The 26,211-nt window shown below is 61.9% G+C and overlaps 2 protein-coding genes across 5 annotated transcripts; both read left to right on the forward strand.

Annotated features, from left to right (window-relative positions):
* The first annotated feature begins 235 nt into the window (after positions 1-235).
* PPP1R1B (protein phosphatase 1 regulatory inhibitor subunit 1B) lies at positions 236-5,832 on the forward strand. The gene is made up of 8 exons (XM_032134274.1): positions 236-1,490; positions 2,617-2,677; positions 3,048-3,070; positions 3,835-3,910; positions 4,026-4,133; positions 4,753-4,821; positions 5,166-5,312; positions 5,400-5,832. Exons 1-8 carry the CDS (start codon positions 1,410-1,412, stop codon positions 5,486-5,488), a joined length of 654 nt encoding a protein of 217 aa, XP_031990165.1. The 5' UTR covers positions 236-1,409; the 3' UTR covers positions 5,489-5,832.
* A 707-nt stretch (positions 5,833-6,539) lies between these two features.
* On the forward strand, positions 6,540-25,705 carry STARD3 (StAR related lipid transfer domain containing 3). Of its 4 annotated transcripts, none has more exons than XM_032134237.1 (15): positions 6,540-6,641; positions 11,710-11,965; positions 14,776-14,901; positions 15,106-15,183; positions 15,274-15,327; positions 15,434-15,551; positions 16,558-16,653; positions 17,600-17,655; positions 18,379-18,471; positions 19,640-19,702; positions 20,662-20,757; positions 21,234-21,313; positions 21,667-21,771; positions 22,952-23,045; positions 25,026-25,705. In XM_032134237.1, exons 2-15 carry the CDS (start codon positions 11,753-11,755, stop codon positions 25,128-25,130), a joined length of 1,377 nt encoding a protein of 458 aa, XP_031990128.1. In that variant the 5' UTR covers positions 6,540-6,641; positions 11,710-11,752; the 3' UTR covers positions 25,131-25,705. The 4 variants fall into 4 exon arrangements, with proteins under 4 accessions (XP_031990128.1, XP_031990131.1, XP_031990130.1 ...); XM_032134240.1 differs by having other exon boundaries at positions 14,824-14,901; XM_032134239.1 differs by having other exon boundaries at positions 6,571-6,637.
* Positions 25,706-26,211: the final 506 nt, after the last annotated feature.

Here is a 26,211-nt window from a genome sequence, read left to right on the forward strand (position 1 = left end):
GCAGGGTGACCGAGGGCCCCTCACCTTGTCGCCAGATTTTGGCCTTCCTGAGGACACTGGGCTCTGCTGGTGCCTGTCCCTGTTGTGTCCCCAGCCGGGTGGTCACTGTGCTGTGCCACAGGGATAAGTTTGTCACCCAGAGCCAGGTTTTGTCACCCGGAGCTGGGCTTTGTCACCTACAGCTGGGCTTTGCCACTCAGAGCCGAGATTTGCCACCCAGAGCCAAGATTTGTCACCCAGAGCCAAGATTTTTCACCCAGAGCCGGGCTGTGCCGTGTTTTGCCGAGCTTTGCCGCGTGGTGCCGGGCGGGCGGGAGGCTGGTCCATGGCTCGGTGCCACTCGGGTAAATATTTTGCTGGAGCGGCGGCTGCTGGCCCACGGCCACCCGCAGCCGTTGGAGCACCGGGAGATCCGGGGGACGGAGCCAGTTCCCAGCTCCCCCTTCCTCGTTCCTGCTCAGAGGCGGCTTCCATCGACACCGCCCCGGGACATCCCAGGAGGGGACGAGCCGCCGCTCCGGCTGCTGGCGACCCCGCTGTCCCCCTGCATGGGGACCCCCCGGTTGTGCCCCCTCGGTGGCGTCTGGAGAGGTGCCCTCGATGTCCCTCGGTCCCTGCCTGGAATGTGCAGCTCTGGTGCCGAGCGTTGCCCTGGGGGATGGACCCCCCGCTTCCCCAGGGGGAAAATTTTGCGTCCCGTAGGATTTTCTATGGGGGAAATCTCCAAAAGCTGGGGAAGAGCCAGGGCAGGTGGGCACAGCCCTGGGTGAAAACACAGCCACCCACCCCCGGCATCCCGGCGGCTGCAGCTGGGGGTGGGGGGGACCCCCGGCACACAGGCGATGGGATGTTTCGGGACTCCCGTGTCCCCACGGATGTCCCCTGTGCATATCCCCAGAGTGGTGTCCCTGTCCCGTGTGGCACAGAGTAGCCGGGGGGGCTGGAGGGAATTTTGCCGCTGCCCACACAGGGGTGGGAGCGGCTATCCCCCTGTCCCCTGCCCCCCCGCCTCTGGGGAGACTCAGGCACAAGGGACAGGGACACATATGGAGCCACCCGTCCCTGTCCCATTCCAACCGGCCACTGCAGCCGGGGTCCCCCATGGCAGGGAAGGGGTTAAGGACCCCCCACGGGTTGGCTGAACCCCCTGGGGGGCTCCCCAAGGACTCATTACCGCGGCCTCAGCCCCCCTGCCCGGGGAGGGGGGGATGAATAATTCAGCGCCTGGTAGGAAGACGTGTCCTCCCTCCCTCTCCTTCCTCCTCCTCCTCCTCCTCCTCACCGGCTCTGCCTTCCCCACCTCCCGCCACTCTCATTCCTCGCCGTACCGAGCCCCGGGTGCCAGCGAACTCCGCTCGGTACCGGTGGCAGAGACCCCCCCCTGGCTCCGGTGACTCCCGGCCAAGGCCATGGACCCCAAGGAGCGCAAGAAGATCCAGTTCTCCGTGCCGGCCCCCCCCAGCAACCTGGACCCCCGCGCCGTCGAGATGGTGAGGGGGGCGAGCGGGGAGCGGGGCCACACCGGGGGTCCCTCCTCCGTCCCAGGGCAAAGCGCTGCCGGTGACCTCGGGACGAGGAGGGACCCCCGGAATGACCGTGTGGGACGGGAGGGGGACACGGGAGAGCCCCAGGGTGCTAGAGGGAGGCGGGGAGGGACGGGGACGGTGGGGACGGGATGGGGACAGAGCGGGACAGGAGGGAGGGGATGGGATAATGGGGATTGGAGGGGACAGAAGGGACGGGATGGGACAGGGAGAGCAGGACTAGGGGGATCAGAGGGGACAGAGGGGACGGACAAGGCATGGGATGGGACAAGAGGGATCGGAGGAGACAGGAGGATCGGGATGGGACCGGCAGAGCAGGACAAGGGGGATCGGAGGGGACAGAGGGGACAAGGCAGGGGATGGAAGGGACAGAGGGGACGGGGAGGATGCGTTGGGACAGATGGGATGGGACAAGCGGGAGGTGGGAGGGGACAGAGGGAGGGAGGGAATGGATCCGGGGGGAGATCGGAGGGAACAGAGGGGACAGAAGGGAGACGATGGGACCGGCAGAGTAGGACAAGGGGGATCGGAGTGGGCAGGGCATGGGAAGGGAGGGACAGACCGGACGGGACTGCGTGGGGGACACAGAAACGGACGGAATGGGGGAGAGACGGGGACAGGACGAGAGAGCTCCAAGGTCCCCGTGGAAGCTGCGGTCCCGCGCAGGGAGAGTTGTGGCGGGGGGACGGGACAGGGACAGGGACAGGACAGGGATGGCACAGGAGAGAAGGGGAGGGATGAGACAGAGGGACAGGATGAGGACAGGGATGGGATGACGGGGACAGGACACACTGGGGGTCGGTGCAGCTACCCCCACCGGTTGTCCCTGATCCAAGAGGACGTCCCCAGCACACGCCGGACCCAGAGCCGCCCCGGAGGAGCTGGTCTGGGGCTCTCGTGGGGCTGGGACGGACTGGGGACAGCCCGGGGACCCCGCGCCGGGTGGGCTCGTGGCCCTGCACCCACAGGCGCACACACGCTCACATACGTGCAGACACCTGTCCCTGGGGCGCAGGGCAGGGGACAGGGGACCCGGGGCGTCCCCAGCCGGTGACACCCCGCTGTGCCCCAGATCCGCCGGCGGAGGCCCACGCCGGCCATGCTCTTCCAGCTCTCCGAACACTCCTCCCCAGGTGAGCGGGGCAGGGGTGCGGAGCGGGGCAGGGAACGTCCGGCCCAGGGACGGGAGGTGGTGGCAGGGATGGGACATGGTGTCTGTCATGCATGGTGTGGCATGTCTGGGATGGGACATGGTGGCAGGGAGGGGACGTGGTGGGGGAGTGGGAGGTAGTGCCACCTTTGGAATGGGATGTCTGGGATGGGATGCAGTGGCGGGGAGAGGACGAGGTGTCACATAAGGAAGAGGGTGGCAGGGAGGGGACGCGGATCCCCAGCGGGCAGGGTAACCCCTGGAGGGGGGTCCGAGGATGGGAAGGGCCCTGCCCGGCTCCGCTGGGTGCCAGTGTCCCACTCATCCCTCTCTCCCCGGCGCCGCTGATGCAGAGGACGAGAACCTGCCCTACCAGGTGAGTGGGCGCCGGGATCCCCGACACAGCCCCGCTCCCCCGTCCCGTGTCCCCCGGGGGGGGGTTATCGGGGCCCAGTCCCCGCGCCTGGAGCTTATCGGCTCCTTCCCGGCACGGGCACACGGCGCCAGCGCCGGGGACGGGAGCGCGGGATGGGGACATGGAGCTGAGCCAGGCTGTGGAGCTTGGCCGCGGTGCAAACCAGCGCGTGACCGCCGCGGGGTCACTCGCCCCAGTGTCCCCAGTACTGCGTCCCCAGTGCCACATCCCCATGGTGGGGTCCTCATCGGGGCGTCCCAAACACAAGGTCTCCATAACAGGGTCCCCATCAGGGCCACCCCAGCACCACGTCCTCATGGCAATGTCCCCATCGTGGGGACCCCAACGCCACGTCCTCAGGGCAGTGTCTCTACAATGGGGGTCCCCAGCATAGGATGCCCATGGAGGGGTCCTCAGGACGGTGTCCCCAATACCCCATGCCCAAAGCAAGGTCCCCGCCCCAGGGTCCCCATTGTGGGGTCCCCAGTGCAGGGTCTCCATGGCAGGGTCCCATCATGGTGTCCCCAACACCATGTGCCCAGTGCCACATCCCCTTAGCAGGGTCCTCATTGCTGGGGAGGGGGTGGGTGTCAGCCTTGGGTCCCCATCGCAAGACCCCCATCGCAGCCCCCCCACATGGCCGGGGAGGTCCTGGCTCTCCCGGGGCTGCGGTGACCCCCGGGGGGACACCAGGCCCCCCCACCCAGACGCCGCTCCCCCCGCAGCGCTCGTCGGGCGAGGGCTGCCTGCTCAAACCAAAGAGGACCAACCCGTGTGCCTACACCCCGCCCTCGCTCAAAGGTACCTTCCGCGGGGGGAACGGCGGCTCGGGGGCAGCGGGGGGGCTGGGGGGACACCCCGGTGCTCCCAGTGCTCCCAGTGCTCCCAGTGCCCGGTGACACCGGCGTCTCCCCAGCGGTGCAGCGCATCGTGCAGTCCCACCTGGAGAGTGGCATGGGCGGGGGTGACAGCTCCGACGGGGAGCCCGATGACGGCTGCGACCCCGACAGTGCCCTCGAGTCTGGTGAGGGGGACGGGCGTCATGGGGATGGGGCTGCCGGAGCCCAGGGGATGTGGGGACATGGATGCCGGAGCCTGGGGGACACAGGGATATGGGGAGGGGGATTCTGGAGCCCAAGGGATGTGGGGATGTGTCGGTGGGGCCGCTGGAGTCTGGGGCATGGGGACGGGGGACTGCCAGAGGCCAGGGGACAAGGGGACACGGGGACACAGAGACAAGGATGCCGGAGCCCAGGGGATATGGGGACAAAGGGACAAGGCTTCTGGAACCCAGCTAACATGGAGATAGGATTGCTGGAGCCGGGGGGACACGGGGAGATGGGGACGGGGCTGCTGGAGCAGGGACAGGGGTCATCATCCCCTGTAGCGCTCGGGGACAGGGCGTGTGTCGGGATTGGGACACGGACTGGCTGCTCCCGGGGCTTCCTGTCCTTGCTGCCTACTCGCCCGCCGGCGAGGCCACCACGTCCCCCCGTCGGGCCGTGTCCCCGTCCCCCGCGGGGCCGGGTGACGCCAGCCGGACCCCCGGCCGCTGTGTGACGCGGCATCGCCCGGCCCCGGCGGTGCCCCGGTGCCGCGCGTGCCTCGCGGTGCCCCGGCCTCATCGACCCCCGCCCGGGCAGCTCCGGGGAGCCAGGGCAGAGCCGAGCGCAGCTACTTCCCCGCCGGGCTCAAGGCGCACAAGCGGAAAGGTAACGGGATGGGGACGGGGGTGGCGGAGGGATGGAGATGGGAGTGACGAGGGCACAGGGATGGAGGAAGGATGGGGACGGCCGGAACATGGGAGGAACAGGGATGGCAGAGGGGTGGCAGGAGCATGGGCATGGTGGTGGAATGACGATGGCGGAGGAACAGGGGTGGCAGAAGGACGAGGATGATGGGGACACAGGGACAGTGAGAGGATGTGGCTGCTCGTTGCATCCCCTCACCTGGGGATGCCAGGCGGGCACCGGGACTGGGGGTCCCGTCCCCCCCGCACCTCAGCGGGGTCACCTCACACTGCGGATCCCCGGGGCCACCGTGCTGGCTCCTACAGGCGGGCAGAAGGTGTCCTTTGCCGGCGGCATCGACGAGCGCGAGGAGGACCTGAAGTCGCTGACGGTGTCGGAGATCCCCGAGGACCCCGAGGGAGCGGAGGATGACGAGGAGGAGCCGGGGCAGGAGCAGGACGGTGGCACCGGGGGTACGTGGGGCATTACCCCCCCACCCCCTATCCCTGCTGTCCCCGGTGCCACCACGCCCGGTGCTGACGCCCCGTTTCTGTCCCCAGAGCGGCGACACGTTGGCTTCGCCGAGGTGCCCTCACGCCCCATCGGCACCGAGCGCCACTCGCCCACCTACCCGCTGGGCACCAGTTAGCTGGCACCGGGCACCGGGCACCGGCCCCCCGGCCCCCCCCGGCCCCCGCAGCTTCGCCTGTGCCCCCCGGCTGCCCCCCGCCCGCTGCCTGCGCTTCGTCTGCCGTGCGCCACGTGCCGTGCGCCATGTGCCGTGTGCCGCGCCATGCTGGGCCGCGCCGGGACACGTCGGGACCCCCGGCCACGGCCGCCCCCTCCCCACGGGCCTTGTGCCCCCTCGGCTGCCGGCGCAGGAGCCGGGGATGGGACCCCCGGGCGCTGGTGGGGTCTGGGCCCCCCCCTGGCTGCTGCCCCCCGGCCCCCACCGAGCAGAGACCCCCGCCCGCAATAAACGGCTGTACAGAGGCTGGAGCGTGTTTGGGGGGGCTGCGGCCATGGGGGGCTGGGGGCTCTGATCCCCTTCGGGGGGGGTTTGAGCCCTGTTGGGGGGGTGACAGAGTGGGGGTGTGGGCCAGGGGATGGAGGGGGTCTGGGGGTCCGGGGGTCTGGGGGTCCGGGGGTCAGAGCAAGAGATGTGGGACAGGGCCATGGGGTGCCCCATGAGCAACCCCCCCCCCCCTCCCATGGGCAATGGTGTGTCCTTCGCCCCACTGATTCCCCCCATGTGGGGAATGGTGTCTCCCAACCCTATGGGCACCCCCACACCGGGGAATAGTGTCTCCCAACCATGGACAACCCCCCCCTCCACCGGAGAATGGTCTCTCCCAGATCCACTGACACCCCACAAGGGTCTCCCTTGCTCACCCCACAGACACCCCCTCTCCACACGGGGAATGGTCTTGCCCTCACCCCACTGATTTCCCCCTTTGGAATGGTCCCTCCCAGCCCTACTGATTCCACCCCCCAAGAGGAATGGTTATTGATCTCTATTGATCCCCCGCATGAGAAATGGTCTCTCCCAGTCATAGTGATTCTCCCTTCCACGCGCAACGGCCGTTCCCAGCCCCACCGACCCCCCCCTCCCGCGGTGAATGGTCTCTCCCAGCCCTGCTTCCCCCTCCCGCGGTGAATGGTCTGTCCCCCGCTCCCCCCGCAGCCGGCGATGGTCGGTGCCGGCGCAGCCTCGCTCTGGAGTTTCCCTTCCGGGGTCAGAGGTGGCGGCGGAGCCGGAAGCGGCGCCCGGCGGGACCCGGACCCGGCACCGGCACCGGGAGGTACCGGCGGGGACACGCGGGCTCCGGGGCACCCCGGGGGCTCACGAGCATCCCCGGGCCCGGCTCTGGGGCGGGTGGTGCCGGGCTGTGCGCGGGCCCCGGTGGCTCAGCCTCGGTGGGGCCTCGGTGCCGCTCCCGCGCCCGGGAGCGCAGCCGCCGGTGAGAGCGGGACGGGACGGGTCTGTCACTGCGGGTTCTGCGCTCAGTGCCGGCTCAGGACCCGGTTATCGGGACTCGGCCCTACGGAGCCTAGTTCCCAACGCCGGGAGGCCTCCGGCAGCCCCGGGGCTCCCGTTCGGGCCCCGTCCCCAGGGCAGCCCCGGCGGGCCCGGGGCACGGGCGGTCCCGTTATACGCTCTGGCCGCGCTTCACCGGTGCTCCCGGAGCCCTTCGGGCGGATCTCGGGTTTCCCGGCAGCGGGACCGCGGCGCGGGGAGCCCCGAGAGCGGCCGAGGGGCGAGAATCGCCCGGGTCCGAGCGGCTTTCACCGGTGTCACCTCCGGGAACCTGCGGGGAACGGGAGTCTGGGACCGGGCGGGTGTTGGGGAGGCTCCTTGGAGGGCAGAGGGGCTCGGGGGTCCCGGCACTGCCCTGCCATCCATCCCGTGGCAAACTCTGAGCTCTGGGATACCCGCGGGGGTCCCTCGGGGCCGGGGGCTGCAGGGTGGGGGCTCCGAGCGAGGGGTGGGTCTGTGCTGGGCTCCCGGGCTCTTCCCGCTGCTCCGGGGCCCTGGAAAAGCCCTTGGGCTTCATCGAGGAAGGGCAACGCCGGGACCACCCCGGGGACCCTTTTGCTGGGGGGAGGGGGCGGCGTGAAGCCCCTCCGTGGCTGTGCCCGAGGGTTCCACATCCCGACCCCCGGAGCGGCCCCGCGGGACCGGGGGGTCGCAGCACGGGGGTCCCGCGGGGGCTCCGAGTGCCAAAACCCCCAAATGCTGGGCTGGGCTGTGCCTCCCGCTGCCTTTGGGACGTAGGAAGGAAAGCCCGGAAATCTCAGCCCAGACCTTCTGGAAATGAGCGGAAATTTGGGCCGCTGCAGGGTTCCGCGGCTGGCTCTGGGACAAAGCCGCTTTTCCTGAGGCTCTCTGAGTTTCCCCATCTCTCCCTGCAGTGCCCGGGGGGAACAGGCTCCCGGGGGTTCACTTTGCACTGAACCGAGGCCTTTCCAGTGCTTTGCCGAAGCTGTTGGATCCTTCCTGGCTTTTTTGGGACAGCAGTTCGGTGTCTGGGTTAATAGTGACCTTTTTTTGTTGTTTCAAAGGGAAGCTCAGACACCTCTCAGTGCCCAGCGGAGCAGTCGGGGTCTCCATCCCTCTGCTTCTCCAGGTGCTCTCTTGCCTGGCAAACTCCACCCTCTGGAATATCCCACAGTGATCCCATGTCCGTCACCCCTGGGATGGCTCAGGGGGCTGCAGGGGTTCGGGGGGTCCCACTGTGGGTGTTCCCCACCCTGGGCTGCACGTCCCGAGAGAGGGGACAGAAGAGGGGACAGGAGGGATTGTCACATGAGCCCTGGGGAAGCGTGGGAGGAAGGAGAAGTGGTGTCATGGGGTGGGAAAAGCTCCTGACTGGGAGGTGGGTCATTAATGAGCAAACGGTGCTAATGAGGGGCTGGCATGGGAAGGTGACACAGGGAGGGGGTGACACGGGGCTTCGAGGGGCTGTGGTGGGGTTGGGATGTGCCTTGGCACAGCCTCTGGGAATGTTTTGGTGGCCAGTGTCCTACTGGAATGGGCTGACGGGGTTTTGGGGTGGTGGCACTGGGCTCTGGTGGTGCTGGGCTGATGATCTTTTAGGGCGGTGGCGCTGGGCCATGGTGGCACTGAGTTGTGGTGGCACTGGGAGGATGATGGCTCAGGGCTGCTGGTGGCACTGGGCTGGCAATGTTTTGGGGTGGTGGCACTGGACGTCACTGGGCTGATGATGGCACTGGGCTGTGGTGGCACTGGGCTGATGGGGTTTTGCTGGGTGTTGGTGCTGGATACTGGAGCAGGATTTCACCACCCGCCTCTCCTCCGTGTTTGCTTCCTGCTGGGATCTGCGGGATGTGGCGTCACCCTTGTCCCTGCAGCCCCCATCACCTCCTAATCCCCAAACCAGGAGGTTTTCCCAGCAAAAATCCTTCCCCACAGTCCCAAAATCCCCTTCTTTCAAGGCAGAGAAGCCCAGAAAGGTCCCTGGAGCGTCCCTTGGGCTGTGATCTGTCACCCAGGATGTCCCTCCGGGCTGTGATTTGTCACCCAAGGTGTCCCCTGGGCTGTGATTTGTCACTCAGGGCATCCCCCAGGCTGTGATCTGTCATCCAGGATGTCCCATGGGCTGTGATCTGTCTCTTGGGGTGACCCCCAGGCCGTGATCTGTCATCCAGAATGTCCCCTGGGCTGTGATTTGTCACCCGGGGTGGCCCCCCAGCAGCATTTGTCCCTCTCTGGAATGGAATCCTGGAATAATTTAGGCTGGAAAAGCCCTTCAAGATCATCAAGCCCAACCCTTAACCCAGCACGGCCGAGTCACCCCTAACCCGTGTCCCCAAGTGCCACATCCACACGTTTTTTTAACCATTCCAGGGATGGCAACTCCACCATTCCCTGCCTGACTGTCCTTCCAGTGAATAAATCCCCCCTGATGTCCACCCTGACCCTCCCTGGGCACAGCTTGAGGCTGTTCCCTCTCACCCCATCCCTCATTCCCTGGGAGCAGAGCCCAACACCCCCCCCCCCCCACCACCGACCCCCTCCTTCCCGGCCCCTGGGCTGCCAGAGCGGGATGCGGAGGATGCTGGAATGCATAATGGAGCACCGGGGCGCTCAATAATTCATCTGTCACCCAGGAACAGCCACGTTTCTCCACGTTCAGCCCCTGCTCCGAGCTCTCAGCTGCTGGAGGGAGCAGCTCCAGTGGAGGGGGGATGGTGGTGGTTTGTCTGGGATTCAAACATTCCTGCTCTGCCCCACAGTGCAGGTTCTCCCTCGGGAATTGGATGGTTTGGGAGGGCCGTGTGTCCAAGACAGCCTAAACCTCCTTGGGAAGGCTGGGATTAGTGATGGATGAGCTGCACCAGGGTGCTCTGGTGCCGTGTCCTGCCGCGTCCCCGTGTCCTGCCACGTCCCAACACCCCGTTGTTGACCCCGCTCGGCATCCCAGGATCAGGTCCCTGGAGCATCTCCGGGTGATTTTAAAGCACTGTGAAAGTTGGGGAGGGGCTGCCTAAGTGCAAAGTGCTGTTGGAGGGGAGGAGGAGGCGGCAGCAGCCCCGGCGTGGGGGGATTTATTATTTATCCCTCACAGATGTCCTTAACTTTTGTCACTTCGAGCCAGGCCCGGCGCGCGGAGCAGCTGATCCGAAGTGACAAGGATTCCAGCTCCTTCCCAAGCGCCTCCAAGAGGGACTAACAGGGACTTGACAGGAGTCCAGCTTTGTTCCCTTTCCAGCCCCAGCACTCCCGGGGGTGGGATGCAAAAACCGCTGGCTCAGGGATCCAGAGTGCCCCAAATCGCCCCAAATCGGGCTGTGCTCGGCTCCTGCAGGTGCTCCTGGAGCATGCCTGGCTTCACATTCCTTGGGGATTTCCACTTCCCGCAGATCTGGGCGCAACCTCGTGACCTTTTTCCCTGGACTCTGCAGCCTCCTGGGTGTCACGAGTGGGATCTGTGGTGGGCAAACCCCACTGGGATCCTGGCGGGCACAGAACTGCCGGGGCAGGAGCTCACGCCCGAAACAGTCCAGGGGGGATTTTTTTGGAGGCAAAACATCCTTGAGCAGGAGGATTTAGCAGGGAAGGAGTTGGTGGCCATGCCGTTGCCGTGGGTGACTCGGAGGTGGCGGGGCCGGCGCTGACAGATCCCTGGCCCGACCTGTTTTGGGATCCTCGTTCCGTGTTTGTCTCCCACGTGTGCTCCCGTCACGCTCCCTTCCCACAGGGGCCTCCTTGTGCTGCGCTGACGGAGAGGAAAAATCTCCATACAATGGTTGGCACAGCTGCAGGAAAACAGCCCCGGCCTTCCAGCGCCTCACTCGTGCCGGGATCGTGTGCCCGGCACTGCCAGGCGGGGCCGGGACACGGAGCAGCTCCTTCCCTGCTGCCTTTGGGACACGGAGCAGCTCCTTCCCTGCTGCCTTTGGGACACGGAGCAGCTCCTTCCCTGCTCCCTCCCTCACACTGGGACACGGAGCAGCTCCTTCCCTGCTGCCTTTGGGACACGGAGCAGCTCCTTCCTTGCAGCCTTTGAGACACGGAGCAGCTCCTTCCCTGCTGCCTTTGAGACACGGAGCAGCTCCTTCCCTGCTCCCTCCCTCACACTGGGACACGGAGCAGCTCCTTCCCTGCTCCCTCTCTCACACTGGGACACGGAGCAGCTCCTTCCCTGCAGCCTTTGGGACACTGGGACATGGAGCAGCTCCTTCCCTGCAGCCGCCCTGTTGCTCTGCCTGGCCCAGTTGGGCATCAGACCCTGTCCTGGCTGTACAGGTTGGGGTCTGTGCCCAGTGGGATGATCGGCTCCCGAGGCTTTGCCTTCCCTGCAGAGGTGAGGGTGGGGTGGCTCTGTGATTCCAGGGAGTGCTCCCAAAACATCCTCAGACCCCTTTTCCTGCTTCCACAGCATCTCCATGGGCTTTGGGGCCCTTTTCCTGCTTCCACAGCATCTCCATGGGCTTTGGGGCCCTTTTCCTGCTTCCACAGCATCTCCATGGGCTTTGCAGCTCCTTTTCCTGCTGCCATGGCATCTCTGTGGAGTTTGGGGCCCTTTTTCCTGCTCCCACAGCATCTCCATGGGGTTTGGAGCCCCTTTTCCTACTGGTGTTAAAGCTCATCTTGTTCCAACCCCCTGCCATAGGCACCTTCCACTGTCCCAGGTTGCTCCAAGCCCCGTCCAGCCCGGCCTTGGACACTCCCAGGGATGGAGCAGCCACAGCTTCTCTGGGTACCCTCAGTGCCAGGGCCTCCCCATCTTCACAGGGAAGAATTTCTCCCTGGGATCTGCTTTGCTCCTGGGATTATTTGCCATCGGAGGGGGACAGGAGCAGGGGTGTGGCGAGGCCTGAGGGTCCCCTCGTGTGTCCCCGCAGGTGACGCTGCCGTGGCCGATGTCCCCGGAGCCGATCCCGGAGGATGAGCAAGCCCACGGACCTGCAGCACGACCTGGAACGCAGCCTCCCGGCCATCGCCTCCATCAGCTCCTCCTTCTCCCAGAGCCAGGGCTTCTCCCCGTACTTCTTCTCCCCGGAGAAGAGAAAAGCCATCTCGGATGTGAGGAGAACCTTCTGCCTCTTCGTCACCTTCGACCTGCTCTTCATCTCCCTGTTGTGGATCATCGAGCTGAATGTGAGTTGGAGGAAGCAGACCGGGGAATCTTTGCCCTTTTTAAGCTCGGTTCCCTCCGTTAATTGCTCTCTTCCAGCACTCCTGGGACAGATCTTTGTTTGCTGTTCCCAGCGCTGGCCAAGGAGCCGCTGTTCTTTAGTGTAAACTAAAGTCCAGCTCGTTTCCTGCCCCGGGGCTTTGTCGGGGCTGTCCAGGGCTGTTAACACCGTCCCTTTGTTGTGCTGTAACAAGATCCAGGGCCTCTGGAATCACCAACCTGAGCCAAATTTCCCTCCTGTTCCCCTGGCCTGACGAAAAGCTGCTCCCTGGGTTTGCTGCTGTCATGTTCTCAGAGCATCAGAGGAGCAGGGGAGGATCCTCCAGGGGCTTTGATCCCAAAATTCTGCTGCTAATCTCAGCTTTGGGAAGCTGGAGGTGCTGCTTCACCTCCCAAGGGATTGTTGAGGGGGATGTGAGTGGTTTGGTTCTCTCCAAAGCGACTCACAAGCTGCTGCGTTTGCTCTGTGTTGCAATAACAGGGAAAATTCAGTTTATTTACCTCAGTCCCACCAAGTCCAAATCCCTCCCTGGGCTATATTTTGTTTTTATTTTCCCTGAACTGGCCCTGGCCGGTTTCAGGTACTCCGTGTCCTCCCCTGGAACACCCGGAGCAGAGATGAACAGATAGACCCTGGGCTCTGGCCTGGATTTATCAGCACTGGATCCTGTTGCTCCCTTAGCAGCTCTTATCTCTGCCCTTCTTATCTCTGGGTGTCTGCACTTAACAGACTGTCCGGGCCAGCAGCTCCGAGCCCTGCCTGAGCCCCCTGCCCCCCACCCCCCTTAGGAAAAACCATCTCCCAGCCAGCATTCCAGCCATGCCGATGATGTCCTGCCCGCCCAGCTTGGACCCCGGCCCCCTGCCCTTGTCCCAGTCCTCTCTCACAGAGAGGTGCTGCCCACAAAATGCAGAATTCCAGCCCCCAGGAGATAATCCTGGTGCGGTCACCAGGGCGATGCTGAGCGTGGGTCGTGCAGGTAGCCATTAATGAGTGACTAAGTGCTGATATTTGGGCCCCGAGCCGAGATGCTGCATATTTAAAGCCATTAGAGCAGCTTATTTGCCTGGTTATGAAGAGCAACGGTTTGAGATCATGACTAATGCCTTTTTTTTTTTTTCTTTTTTTTTTATCCAACCGCTTTCCTTCGCTGCAAGATAAGCCGAGCAAATTGCCCCTCGTTAAAAGCAAACTGTAATTGTGCAGGCTGGGTGCTCTCAGAGCCAGGGAGATGCCTCAGGTGGTTCAGCTGCCTGGTGCACAGCCTGTGTTTAAGCTGAAAACAGCCCCCAAATCATGACCCAAAGCTTTCCCTGTGTCTCGTCCTTCCTGCATCATCCCATGGAGTTGGGCTGTGGGGATGAGGCTCTCAGTGGCCACTCAGCAAAGCTGGCTCAAGTCCCATGGCCAGAGGCCAGCTGGAGGCACAGCCCAGCTCTGCCCCCCTCTTTTTGCCCCTTTGTTTTATATTAAGCCCCAATCCCAGACCTGGAGGGATCCCTTCCCAATCCCAGTGGCTGCCTGTGCTGCCCTTGGAGTGCCAGGACACCCCTGGCTGCCGGGGACTGACATCCACCAACTTGTTCCTCACAGCTCATCCAACAGAAAACACCCCCAAAATCCATCACCCAAAGCTTTCCCTGTGTCTCCTCCTTCCTGCAGCATCCCATGGAGCCAGGGATGGGGGAAGAGGCTCTCAGTGGCCACTCAGCAAAGCTGGCTCGAGTCCTATGGCCACAGGTCAGCTGGAGGCACAGCCCAGCTTTGCCCCCCTCTTTTTGCCTCCCTCTCCCTGGATTTTAAGCCACAGCTTTGACCCAGAGGGATCCTTTCCCAGTGGCTGCCCTTGGAGTGCCAGGACACCTCGGCTGCCAAGGACTGGCCCGAGATCCACCAGCTTGTTCCTCACAGCCCATCCAACAGCTGCCGGCTCCTCCAGCTCCCGGCCAGCTGGGCCCCATCCAAACCCATAGCCTAAAGGTGAAGCATTTGTTCCAGTTACCTGAGCCCTCCACTTCCTCACAGACAGCCATTCCAGGCTCCCAGGATTTATGGTGTCCAAAGGACTGGGGCTGTCAGACCCTGGATTATCTCGGAATGAGCTTTTTCCACACTCCAGTAAATCCCAGAGGGTGTTTTTGCCTCTCTCAGATTCCCATGGCTGTGCATCCTCCTCTCCTCCCTCTTCCCCTTTGCCAGCCCGTTTGAACCTGCTGGTTCCCTTCTTCCATCAGATTTCCTGGAGCACTGCTGTGAGCCGTGGGAAGCCAGCTGGAGGGAGAAGGGACCCCTCAGTGCTTTGCATGAGGAGGATCCTTAAATCCCCCCAGGTGCTCAGTGACCCCGAGAACCCCTGCAGGAAGATGTTCAGTGCGTTAGTGAAGGCTCCCGAGAAACATTTTTCCTGTGGTTTTCCATTTTTCCCCATGTCTCCTCCCATTCCTCTGAAATCTGGGACCTGGACGAGGTGGGCAGCAGTGGGAGGTGACCATCCAGGGGCTCCAGGCTGTGAGGAACTGGTCACCAAGGATTTGGGTGTTGGAAATCACCACCTCGAGGTGTTTAATGTCCCTCCTGCCCCACCCACGCTCCTCGGTGTGAACCCCAGGGGGAAACATGGTGTGAATCCAGGCAGGAAATGTGCCATGGGATCCTCCCTGGTCCTGTGCTGGCAGAGGAGCCCACGCCAGGCCCGTGGGATCATTTGTATTCCAGGTGCATTCCCTGACCTGGCCATAACCCCGGGCACTGCTTGGCTCCTTCTCCCATTAGTTTCTTATCAGTGCACTCAACAGCTTCCTGCTTCCCTGTCTCCCTCAGACCAAGGAGGGCATCAAGGAGAACCTGAAGGGTGAAATCATCAACTACAAATTCAACACCTCGTTCTTTGATATCTTTGTGAGTATTTCAGCCTCCTGCAGGGCTCTGGAGCTTGGCAGGGCCAGGAGGGTCTGGGGTCTTCCCTTGCCCACCTCAGTGAATCCCTCCTGGTGCAGCCTTGACCCCTCAGTTCCCCGGAAGCTGGCGCCTGTCCCTGCCCTCCCAGCACCTGGCAGAGGGACAAGGGCAGTGACTGGTGTCGCTGGGTGTTTGTTTTTGCAGCTCTTGGCTCTGTTTCGCTTTGTTGTGCTGCTCTTGGGCTACGCCGTCGTCCGCCTGCGCCACTGGTGGGTCATCGCGGTAAGGAGGCACTGGGGGCTTTCCCGTGGGGAGTTTTCCCTCTCCTCCTGGATTTCTCAGGGATCTGAGCTCCATCCATTTATTTTTCAGGTCACTACACTGGTATCCAGTGCCTTCCTGATTGTGAAGGTCATCCTCTCCGAGGTTGGTTTCCCTGGGCTCATGGGGAGCTGCTTTGTGATTTCTCAGGGCTGTTTTATTCCCTGTTTGGATCATTCCCTGTGCTTCCATTCTGCTTCTTTCCACACAGCTTCTGACCAAAGGGGCTTTTGGGTATTTACTTCCCATCGTCTCCTTTGTCATTGCTTGGCTAGAGACCTGGTTCCTGGATTTTAAAGTCCTAACTCAGGAAGCAGAAGAGGAACGATGTGAGTATTTGTGCTCCTCTCTGGTATGAGTTGGACAAAACCAACCAGGCCTGGGTTTGCTGCTGCTCTGGCATTTCTGGAAAAGGCATCTCCAGGCTGGCTGGGATGGGAAGTGCCTGACTCAGTTCTGTTATGGTCAACAAGTCCCTTCAGGGGAAGAAAATACCAGATTATAAAAAGCATCTTTTAATTGAGTGGAGAAAAATGTGCCAGATTTCCCAATGACTGGATCCTGCAGCCAGACGTGCTGGAGACAGAGCTCACCTCTGCATGGGGGAAAGTGTTTGGAAACAGTGAGGCAAATGCCAGGTGGAGTGTTGGACTCCCTGTCCCTGATATCTGTGTTTGGATCTGGCTGGAGCCCTTTCCAGGAGGGCTGCTGGAGTCACAGACACATTATGTGGCACGGGGTGAGTTATGGGGTGTGAAATTCTGCAGCCTGTGGTCTCTGAGGTCACACTGAGCAGGGATTGAGGCTGACCTAAGGCTTCACACATCACCCTGTAACTCCCAGGGTCCTTCTAGGCCTGGCCTGGAATAGCTGTCCATTCCTGTGGCAGCACAAGGAGTTTGTCCCTCTCCCAGGAGTCACTGGCTGGGAAGTGGCACTAAACTAAAAGAGGCATTTGTCAGGCGGGTCTCAGTCAGAAATGCTGTGACTGGAAAGCACCAGAGGATGTTTGGGTCTTGCAAGGAGGCTTTAAGATGAAAAATGATCAAGTGTTTAATGCCTCTATTGGATTAGGCTCAGGTTCCAAATTGCTTCCAGGGGAAGCTCTTATTTAATTAGATGCTTAATCGCCTTTGGATTATTTGACAGGCAGAAGAGCCCATTGATCTCCGGGGCAGATAAAACGTCTCAGACAAAAGATGAGGCAATAGGAGCTGAGGCTGACTGGTGTCAGTGGGAAAAGACAGGGGAAAACGTGGGAAACAACAGGGTGTTCGGGCAAGGCTGGGGTCCCAGAACCTGCCAGGTGTTAAATCCTCGTGCTCCCATTCCCAGGGTTCCTGGCAGCCCAGGCTGCAGCCTCGAGACCACTGCTGTACCCCCGAGCCCTCTCCGAGGGACAGTTCTACTCCCCACCCGAGTCCTTCGCAGGTAAGATCACCTGTGCCATCACCTCGCTTCCCATGCTCGTCCCACCGTGGAATTCCTCACCTCCATCATGTCTTCCATGAGCTCTGCCTTGTTACCCCAGCCCTTGGCACAGCCTCCAAGAACTGACACTGCTAAACAGGGTCCCCTCTCCCCTCTCTGTGCCTGCACCCGGGCAGGGGTGGCACTGCCACGCTCTCCCCATGACACCTTTTTGTCGGAGCCGCCCTCGGCCCTGCGGTCCCAGCAGCAGCTCTGTGGGGAACTGGAGCCTTGTGTGGGCTTGGGATTAAATGCTCTGAGCTGTGTGCTTGGAAAATGCTGCCCTGGGGGGCTGAGCGCACGGGGATGGGTGGTCACAGGCGGGTGAGGATGAGGGTGGGACATCACTGCCCTGTGCCAGCACCAGAGAGCTCCTGGCGTGGGAGTGGGGACATCTCAGCTGGATTGTCCTGGTGTAGCTGAGACCCGGGATGAGCTCAGCTCTCCAGAGCAGTTGTCCCAGTGTAGCTGAGACAGGGATGAGCTCAGCCCTCTGGAATAGTTGTCCCAGTGTAGCTGACACCCGGGATTAGCCCGGTTTTCCTGAGCAGTTGTCCTGGTGTAGCTGATAGCCAGGACAGGCCCAGCCCTCTGGAACACTTGCCCTGGTGTAGCTGACACCCAGGATGAGCCCAGTTCTCTGGAATAGTTGTCCCAGTGTAGCTGACACCCGGGATGAGCTCAGCCCTCTGGAACACTGTTCCTGGTATAGCTGACACCCGGGATGAGCTCAGCCCTCCAGAGAGCTGAGCAGGTGTTCAGGGAGACAAGGGCTGGAGTCATCCTTAGTGACAGCCCTCCCCGTTGGATAAGGAACAGGAATCGGGCACTGTCCCCCACGAGAAGGGAGGGAGGTGGTACCAGTGGGGTGTTGATTAACTGTGAGTTAATTGGTGCTTCCCTGTAGGGTCGGACAACGAGTCAGATGAGGAAGGTGTGGGGAGGAAGGCCTTGACAACTCAGGTAAAAACAGGGGCTGGCCCTGCCCTCAGCTCCAGGCTGATCTGGGGCTGTGGGAGTCTCCCCAGTCCTGTGGTCCCAGCAGGTTCTGCTGCCCCTCATTCCAGACCCCTCAGTTCTGGGATCGTGTGGCTGAGTCCCCTCTGTGCCACAGGACTGGTGGCATCGTGGCCACTGCAGGAGGGGGTCATCTGAGCCCCCCCAGCTTTATCCCACTTCCCCATGGCTGTGTGCTCTTCCCTGCAGCATCCCACGGGGAGGTGTTCTGGCTGTGCTGCTGCCTGTCCCTCTCCCTTCCCCCTTCCATCCCTGGTCCTTTGGTCACATTCTGGGATGGCCATCACCTCACCTGTCCCCACGGCTTGAGAGGTAGCCCTTGACCTCCCCAAAACCTGGCTGGGCACAGGCTTTGTGCCCTTTTCCAAGTGATCCTGCTGCTGTTCAGCTCCAGTTCTGGCTCCTCCAGGAAGGAAGCTGCACATCCCAGAGCCCTTTGCCTGCTGGAAACCCTCCTGCTAAGGCGGGAACCGCCGGGAGCAGCTGGTGTGTGGATCCCAGCCAGGGCGGGGAGTGTGACTTGGAGCTCCAAAATGAGGCCTCTGTGACCCAAATTAAGAGATTTCTGATCCCCTTTCTCTCTGCCAGCCTGGGGAGGGGGGAGCAGCACACACACACTCCTCGGGCTTCCTGCACGCCCGGCTAATGAAATCCTCACTTCTTTCCCAGGAAAAGGAGTATGTCCAACAAGGCAAAGAGGCCATGGAGGTTGTGGACCAAATCCTCGCCCAGGAGGAGAACTGGAAGTTCGAGAAAAACAATGCAAGTGTGGTTTTTCCTCCCCAGCTGGCAGAGGGCATGGATGGCTTAGCAAAAATCGGGACAAACGAGGCTTTGGAAACCTCCTTGCACCATGAAAAATTAACAAGCGTTACAATTACCTGATTGAATTAGGAATCTATTCCAGTTCAGTTAAATGTAAAATCCCCTCTTATTTAATTAGACGTTTAATTGCCTTGCAGTTTGACAGGAAAGGGCCCTTCCCTCCTCCCTCTGTCCAGAGGGTGTGGCCGGCTCACCTTTGGGATGCAGAGCCATGGGAGGGAGCAGGGGAATGCTGATCCCACAGCTGCAGCTGTGCCCTTGCTCCATGGCCCAGTGCCTTTGAGCCTGCTGGGGGCCCAGACTGGCCACAGGAGAGTGTGGGGCACAAACTGCTCTTCCCACCCCCAAAAGCCACTGGTGTCCCCCTTCCCCAGCACCTGGAACCTGCTGGGTGCTGGGGTGTAAATTTTGGATGTGGCTCTGCCCACTCCAAACTTTTCGGGGGTGCCCAGATCTCTTTCTCTCTCTGAAGAGCACAGAAAAAGAGGAGGGGTTCGCCCCCCAAACCCAACCTTGTTTCACGAGGTTGAAACATGGCTGGGGGGGTGCGAATCCTGCAAACTGCTGTCTCATCTGGTGTTTCAAATTCCCCTGTCAAGTGATCCTTTGTCTGATGCCAAACTAGCTGGGCAGATTGTTTTCTTTTTCCAAAGGGGGATGGATTTAAATAGACTAATCAGAGTTTAACACAGGGCTAACGATGAAAGGTTTTCATCTGCCCATCCCCGGCCCCTCTGGGGAGGCTCTTCTCAGCCGTAGGTAACACCAGCAGCGCTGGCAGCGAACCCCCTTCGCACCCCGGTGCTGCTACAAAGAGAATGTGACCTTGACGTGGGGTTTGCAGCCTGGCACGGGGCGGATTCTTTTTCTGTCTCATCCCTGCTGCCTCTCTGGATATTGTTTTGTTGATGGAAATTTAGGCATGGCCAACTGGAATTGTGCTCGGGGTGGTTTCCGCACTGGGGTCGCTGCCTGGTGTGGGGGGCAGGGGGTGATTGGGGGCTGGAGGGGGTGACAGGAGCCTCAAGAGTTTTAGCAAACTTCACCCCAAATAGAAACATTCCCTTTTACTGACAGAAATACAACTTTCTCATCTCTTGCACAGGACTTCGGTGATGTTGTTTACACTTTTGAAATCCCTTTCCACGGCAAGACCTTTATTTTAAAGGTAAGAACATCCTTGGGCTGATTCCTTGGTCTCTTTGGCACGGGGGAAAAGCCACGGCTCAGCTTTCAGGACAGGTCAGGCTGCAAAACACGCTCCCCGTGCTTGAGACAGATGAACAGCACTAGGGAATCTCTCCAGGAAAACCCCTTGGCTGGCAGACAAAGTCCCCAGTAAATATCCTGGGCCCCAGACTCCGCTGGTAGAGTCGGGAGCAGGTGACTGCAAGACTCGCTTCCAACCCCAGCATCTCAGACTAATCTGACCAAGGAGGCTAATTGGAACTAATTGCCAGCAAGGCCAGGGCTGAGCGTGCGTCTGCTGCTGCCTGGCACCGGGAAGAGCCGCTCGGAAGTGCCTTGCTCCGTGCCCTCTCCCAAGCTGGAGTGGCTTGGCTGGGAACCACGCTTTAATGAAGCGTCAGTGCTGCCGTGGCTTTTCTTTGTTCCAGTGCATATGTTGCCTCGCTGGCAGGAGCTGCCAGTGGAGCAGCTCTGTGTTCACCAGCAAAAGCTGGATGGTCCCACTTTCCTGCATTAACCGTTTGCCTCCGAAGATCCCCGCTCCCGTGGGGATTGCGGGGGAATGGATGTTGTGTGTGCTGGAGCTTGGAATGGCTTGGAGAAAAAAAAAACCAGTCAAAAATGCAACTTCCCGAAGCGATGGTGCACGGGGAACTGCTGAGGGTGGGAGAGAGGCAGACAGGCAGGCTGAGCTAAGCAACTCCCAGATCCTGAGGTCTGTGTGTCCTCCCTGACCCCACGTGTGCCCTCCAGGCCTGTGGGAGCACTGGGATAGAGGGGTGACAGCCGTAGCTTTGCATGCACGGGAGCCAGGCCGGCCTCACCCCTCCCCTCCGCTGTGATCCCACTTGTCCTTTGTGTTTTGCCCTGTTTTCCTTAAAAATAATCTCCCCCAAAGGGAGCAGAGGGGCTGGCTGACTGCTCTGGCTCTGTCCTCAGGCTTTCCTGCAGTGCTCTCCTGAAATGGTTTACCAGGAGGTGATTCTGCAGCCCGAGAAGATGATCCTGTGGAACAGAACAGTGGCAGCTTGCCAGGTGAGCGTGCTGGACAAAGATGGCTTAATCACAGGAGCTCCTTGGAGCGGAGAGCTGGAGCTTCCCCATCCAACAGAGGCTGCTGGCGGTGCTGGAGCCGAGCTGGATCCCAGTCACCGAGGCGTTAAATCTCCGCCGCTCATCCGTGCGCTCCACGCGCTCCGCAGCAGCCGGCTGCACGCCTGTGCCCGGCCAAGAGCCCGAGAGGAGGGCAGGGACAGGGGCCAGGGCTGAGCCAAACCTGCCTCTGCCTGGTGGGAGGGTCTGGGCCTCGTGGCGGGGAGCTGGAGGTGACACCTGTGCCCCCCAAAAACTCGGGAGACGAACCTGTGCACATCGCCCTCTGCCCCAAAAGAGCCTCTGGTCTGATCCCGGTGCTGATTTGGGGGAGGGGCTGCATCCTCTTGGCAGGTGCAGGCTTGGAGGCACAATCTGAGCAAATCTCTCTTCTTTTTGTTTATTCCCCCCCTCCCCAGATCTTGCAGAGGGTCGAGGACAACACGATTGTCTCATACGATGTGGCGGCCGGAGCTGCCGGCGGGGTGGTGTCCCCAAGGTCGGTTCATCCCACTCTACCCCTAAACACCCCCCAAACCACAGGGAGACCCCTCTGAGGAGGCACTGGGAATGCTCTGGGCTGCTGGGAGCTCCAGTGTCACCGTGGCAGGGCTGCTTGGCTCTGCAGGTAACACTCCCAAGGTCGAGCAGCCCCTGAAATTTCCTCCAGACACTCCTGGCGGGATTCTCAGAGCTCCAAACCCCGGTCGGTCGGGCTGCCAGATAACAGTGCTTGGCTGTGCTTTGTCCCTGTGTTGACACAGCCCTGCCACAGCCTTTCCCAGCAGTCCAGAGAGCAGGATCTGCCCCCTCCACATCCCAGGTGTGTTTTTAAGCCCTTTCTCTGCGCAGGGATTTCGTGAACGTGCGTCGGATCGAGAGGAGGAGAGACAGGTATGTTTCCTCAGGGATGTCGACCACGCACAGCCTGAAGCCTCCGCTCTCCAAGTACGTCAGGTGAGAGGCAGGTGCTGTTTTTTTAGCTGGGATCACGCACTTCTCCAGAGCTTCGAGGCAAAGAGCCACTTAACTGCAAGCCCTGCTGCCTTCCTGGCAGGATTTGCAGGAAGCTGAGCTATTTGTGGAGCTGAACCTCGCTTCCCTTGTTCGTCTCCTTTTGTTCAAGAAACTCTCAGTGCTGTCAGCGGTGCTGGGGCGTTTCCCAGCTCGGGGGAGTGGAGGTGCTGACCAGTAACAGCCCGAACCCCATCCCAGTCCCACATCCTGTTTATGTAGCAGTTAATTCCCAAACAGGAATTTCTGAGGGGCAGTAAACAGCTGGCTGTGGCTCTGAGCCTCTCACATGCTTTTGCTCCTCGTAAGCCGCTCGCTCACTGAGTTTGAGGCATTGAGGGATGGCCCCGTGGGTGAAACGAGGATGGAGCAGCTCCCAAAATGTCAGCAGGGCTTGGGCCTCTCCCATTCCGAAGGGACAGGCTGGTGATGGATCCCGGCGGGGTCGGGCTCATCAGACAAGGACTCCTTGTTCCTGCCAGGGCCCAGCTGTGCTGCTGTGCTCTGACTTCGGTTTTCCTAATAATCTGGTTAAAGTAATTGACACTTTATCTCAGAGCCGTTGGAGCTGCCTCAGTCTATTTAGGAACCGGGGACTTTCAGGGCCTGGAAAAATCCTTGAACAAACGCACACAGCAAAAATAGCATGTTCTGAAGAGGGAAGGGAAAGGGAAATCTGTATTTGGGCTGTGTGTGCACAGCTCCCGTCTCGGAGACGGATCAGATGGTGCCAGGAAGGATCTGGGGGCTGCAGTGACAAGAGCCGAGCCTGTCCTGAGCACACAGAGCTCCCTGGGACCTCTTGTTTGCAGCTGGGGTTGTGCCTGGTGAGAGCTTCCCGTGGGGAACAGCTGGCACGATCCAGAGGCAGAGCTGCTGCTCCACCGGCGGCCCTGGCACCGCTGCTGCCAAGGCACCTGTGGGAAAGCTGCCCTGCCGTGCTGGCTCGTGTACCTGGAGCCAAGGCACATACCTTCCCAGGCTCCCAGCATCTGCTCCTGCCCCACCAGGCTCTGGCCTTCACTGCCAGGCTCAGCTCCGTGCGGTGCATCCCAGAGCCCCAGAGAATCCCAGCCTGAATTCCAGCCTGGTTCTGCCTGACCCTCTTGGCTTTCCTCCACAGGGGTGAGAACGGACCTGGAGGATTCATCGTCCTGAAATGTCCCAGCAATGCCAAGGTCTGCACCTTCATCTGGATTCTCAACACGGATCTGAAGGTAAAGTCAGTTCCTTTACTGTCCCCAGCACAGCTCTCCCCTCTCCCCTGGGATCCAGCATCCCAAGGCCCTGCTCCGGGATCCCAGCAGCCAGGAGTGGCCCCTTAGCGAGCACTGCCCTGAAGGGACTCAGGTTTGGCAGGTGGGAGTTAAACTACCCAAAAATCCCCCTCCTTTCATGGTGGGAGTTTGGGAAGCTCTTCCTTACCTGGAAGCTCTTCCTTACTTAAGATCTCACTTAGGGGTTTCACCTCTGAGCGCAGGACTGGGAGAGAGGACATTTTTATCCTCTTTGATCACCAAAACCAGTTTGAGGCACGGGAAGTTCTGTGCCTGACCGCTCCCGGGAACACTCCAGAGGGGCAATTCCCTGCTCCCGAACCCCCTGGCACAACCACAAGCACCCCATACCCACCCCCGGGGGAGTGAGCTGCCCTGGGTCTGGAGCTATTTGCAGAGCTTCGTGTCCTTGCCGGTGTCCCGGACAAAAGGCAGCGCACGGAGGGACCGGGATGGGGCGGATGCGGGAGCAGGAGCGGAGTTGGCCCCGTTCCTTCCTCCGCGGAAGGTTGACGTGGTAACGGCGCTGCCGCAGCAGCACAAAGGCTCCATTCATCCCTTGGCTGTGCTGCAGCGCTGCGGCCCCCTCCCCTCTCCTCCCCTCCCCTCCCACGGCCCCCTCCCCTCCCCCAGAGCCCAGCGGCTCCTGCCTGTCTTGCCAAACGCTTCGGGAAAGGTTTGGGAAGCGCCGAGAGCAGAGCGTGCCCTTCCCGCCCCGTTGTGCCAGGGGTGTGTTTTCCTTTCGTGGATCTGGCGCCCATCACGGGCAGGTTTTGGGGGGATACCAAACCCCCCGTGGTGGGGCTCGGAAAGAAAAGAGGTTCCTTGTGCTTCCCGGGCCGAGCGCTCCCGGCGCCGCCTGCGCCGTGGAAGGAATGCCGAGCTATTAATAACCCCCAAATGCTCCCAGCGCCTTCCCGAGGGGCTCTGCCAGCGCCCAGACCCCTCCGCAGCTCCTCGCTCTACCCTTCGGCCCTGCACGAGTATTTATAGCCCGTGGCTCATCCCTTCCTGCTCCTTGGGGGAGGGAGGATTCCGCACGTGGTCGTGTTTGGGTCTGGAGCTGCTGTCGGGAAGCGGCCGAAATGGCCCCTGGAGCAGCGGCCTCGAGCTTTTCCTGCCCCTGTGTCCGAGGGAAAACCTGCTCCAGGAAAAGATCTGTGCTGCACCACCCCAATCCCAGGGGAGGGGAGTGTCCTGAGCCTGCCTGACCCCCGGGATAGTTGGCCAGTCATCCCTCCGTGCCCCTGGAGCGGCTCCCGGCCCTGCCGCAGCTCCCTGCCCCCAGAGACAAGGATTATTATTTTTTCATGGATCTCCCACCGTGGAGCCGAGGCCGAGGCGGTGGGGGGTGAGTCGTGCAGGGCTTTTTTAGAGAAATCCAACCACGTTGCAGTTCCTCCCCCGGATCAAAGCTCCCTGAGAGCCGCAGCTCCGCGCAGCGGTGCTCCTGCATCCCTGGATGCCTCTGGGGTGGGGTGGGGTGGGATGGGATGGGATGGGATGGGATGGGATGGGATGGGATGGGATGGGATGGGATGGGATGGGGGACAGCCCCCAGCCTCAGCCCTTGCATACGGCCCCGTGTCCCTGTCCCTGGATCCCCCCAGGGTGTGATGGGGGCAGCTCCCAGCCCCAAATCCTCATGTCCCTGGAACACCCTGGAGTGGGATGGGACCAACCCCCAGCCCTTATTCATGGCTCCGTGTCCCTGGAACCCTCCAGAATGGGATGGGGGCAGGCCTCAGCCCCAAAACCTCACTGATGTCCCTGGAACCCTCTAGAGTGAGACGGGGGCAGCCCCCAGCCCTGGCTCCTGGCCCTGTATCCCTGTCTCTGGAACCCTCTGGGGTGGGATGGGGGCAACTCCCAGCTCCAAATCGTCCCTCATGGCCCCGTGTCCCTGTCCTGTGTCCGCAGGGTCGCCTGCCCCGGTACCTGATCCACCAGAGCCTGGCTGCCACCATGTTCGAGTTCGCCTTCCACCTGCGCCAGCGCATGGCCGAGCTCTGCTCCAAGCCCTGAGGACGCTCCGCTGCCCTCTCTGCTCGGCGGGGGATGGGGACAGAACCCTGCACCCCCCAAGGAGGGGTCCCCCCACTGCCAGCCCTGGGCTGAGGCCAGGGGGAGCTCAGCCCCTCCTCCCACCACGGCTGCCCTCGACTGGGGCCCTGGACCCGACTGTTCTGTGCCAAACCCCTGCCCTGCCCTCCCCGGGGGCTGGGCTGATGCCCCCTCCCCACACACGGCTTGGGGGCTCAGCTGGCACCCCCAGATTCCTGTCCCCGCGCCCCAATTCCGTGAGGAAGCGGGGACAGATGTGGTGGCCATGTCGGGGTGAGGACTCAGCTGAGCCCCGTGCCGGGCTCTGCCCCTCCACCAGCAGGTGAAGGCACAATTCGTGCCCCCCCACACCCACCGTGCCCCCTGGGGCTGTGCCCCCCACCCCGGGGACAGCGCTGGGGACCCCCCAAACCTCCCCTTGCCGTTGGCTGAGACCCCCCCCCTTCCCAAAGCTGCAGCTCCCGGTGGAGCCAGCGCGGGATTTGCCTTAAGCAGAGACTTTGATCCCTTTTGGGGGTGCGGGGGGGGGCGTTGGGGGTGGGGGCTGCGGGGGCGACTGCAGTTTCTCTACCTGTGAGCGCCGTGTGCTGCTCTAAAAACAGCAGCAGCAGCGGCAGCGCGGGGCCGCCCGCACGTGGGGGCTGCGCTGCAGGAGGGGAGGGGGGCACCCACAGACCCCCCCCCGGGCTCTCTGCACCCCCTCCAGGGCCTGGGGGTCCGGCCCCCACCCCCGGTCAATGTGTGGGGGCTGAATTAAAGCCTTGCACTGTTTGCAGCTCCATGTCACCCGCGTGCCCTCTGTCACCCAGGGAATCGAAGGGGTGTGGGTGCAGGTGGGGTTGGGGTCAGCCTGGAGCCCCCCCCCCCACCGCCCCCAGCGCCAAAGGGTGGGGTCTGCAGGCTCCTTGGGCCACTGGCCATGGGTGGCACTGGCCGTGGGTGGCACTGGCTCCCACCCTGGGATGGCACTGGCAGCTCCATCGACCTGCAGCGTTCCTGTCTCCCCTGGCCGCCCCCAGTGCCCCCCAACCCTGGGTTCATC

Source organism: Corvus moneduloides, chromosome 26, assembly GCF_009650955.1.
Source record: "Corvus moneduloides isolate bCorMon1 chromosome 26, bCorMon1.pri, whole genome shotgun sequence".
In the NCBI taxonomy this organism is placed as follows: Eukaryota; Metazoa; Chordata; class Aves; order Passeriformes; family Corvidae; genus Corvus; species Corvus moneduloides.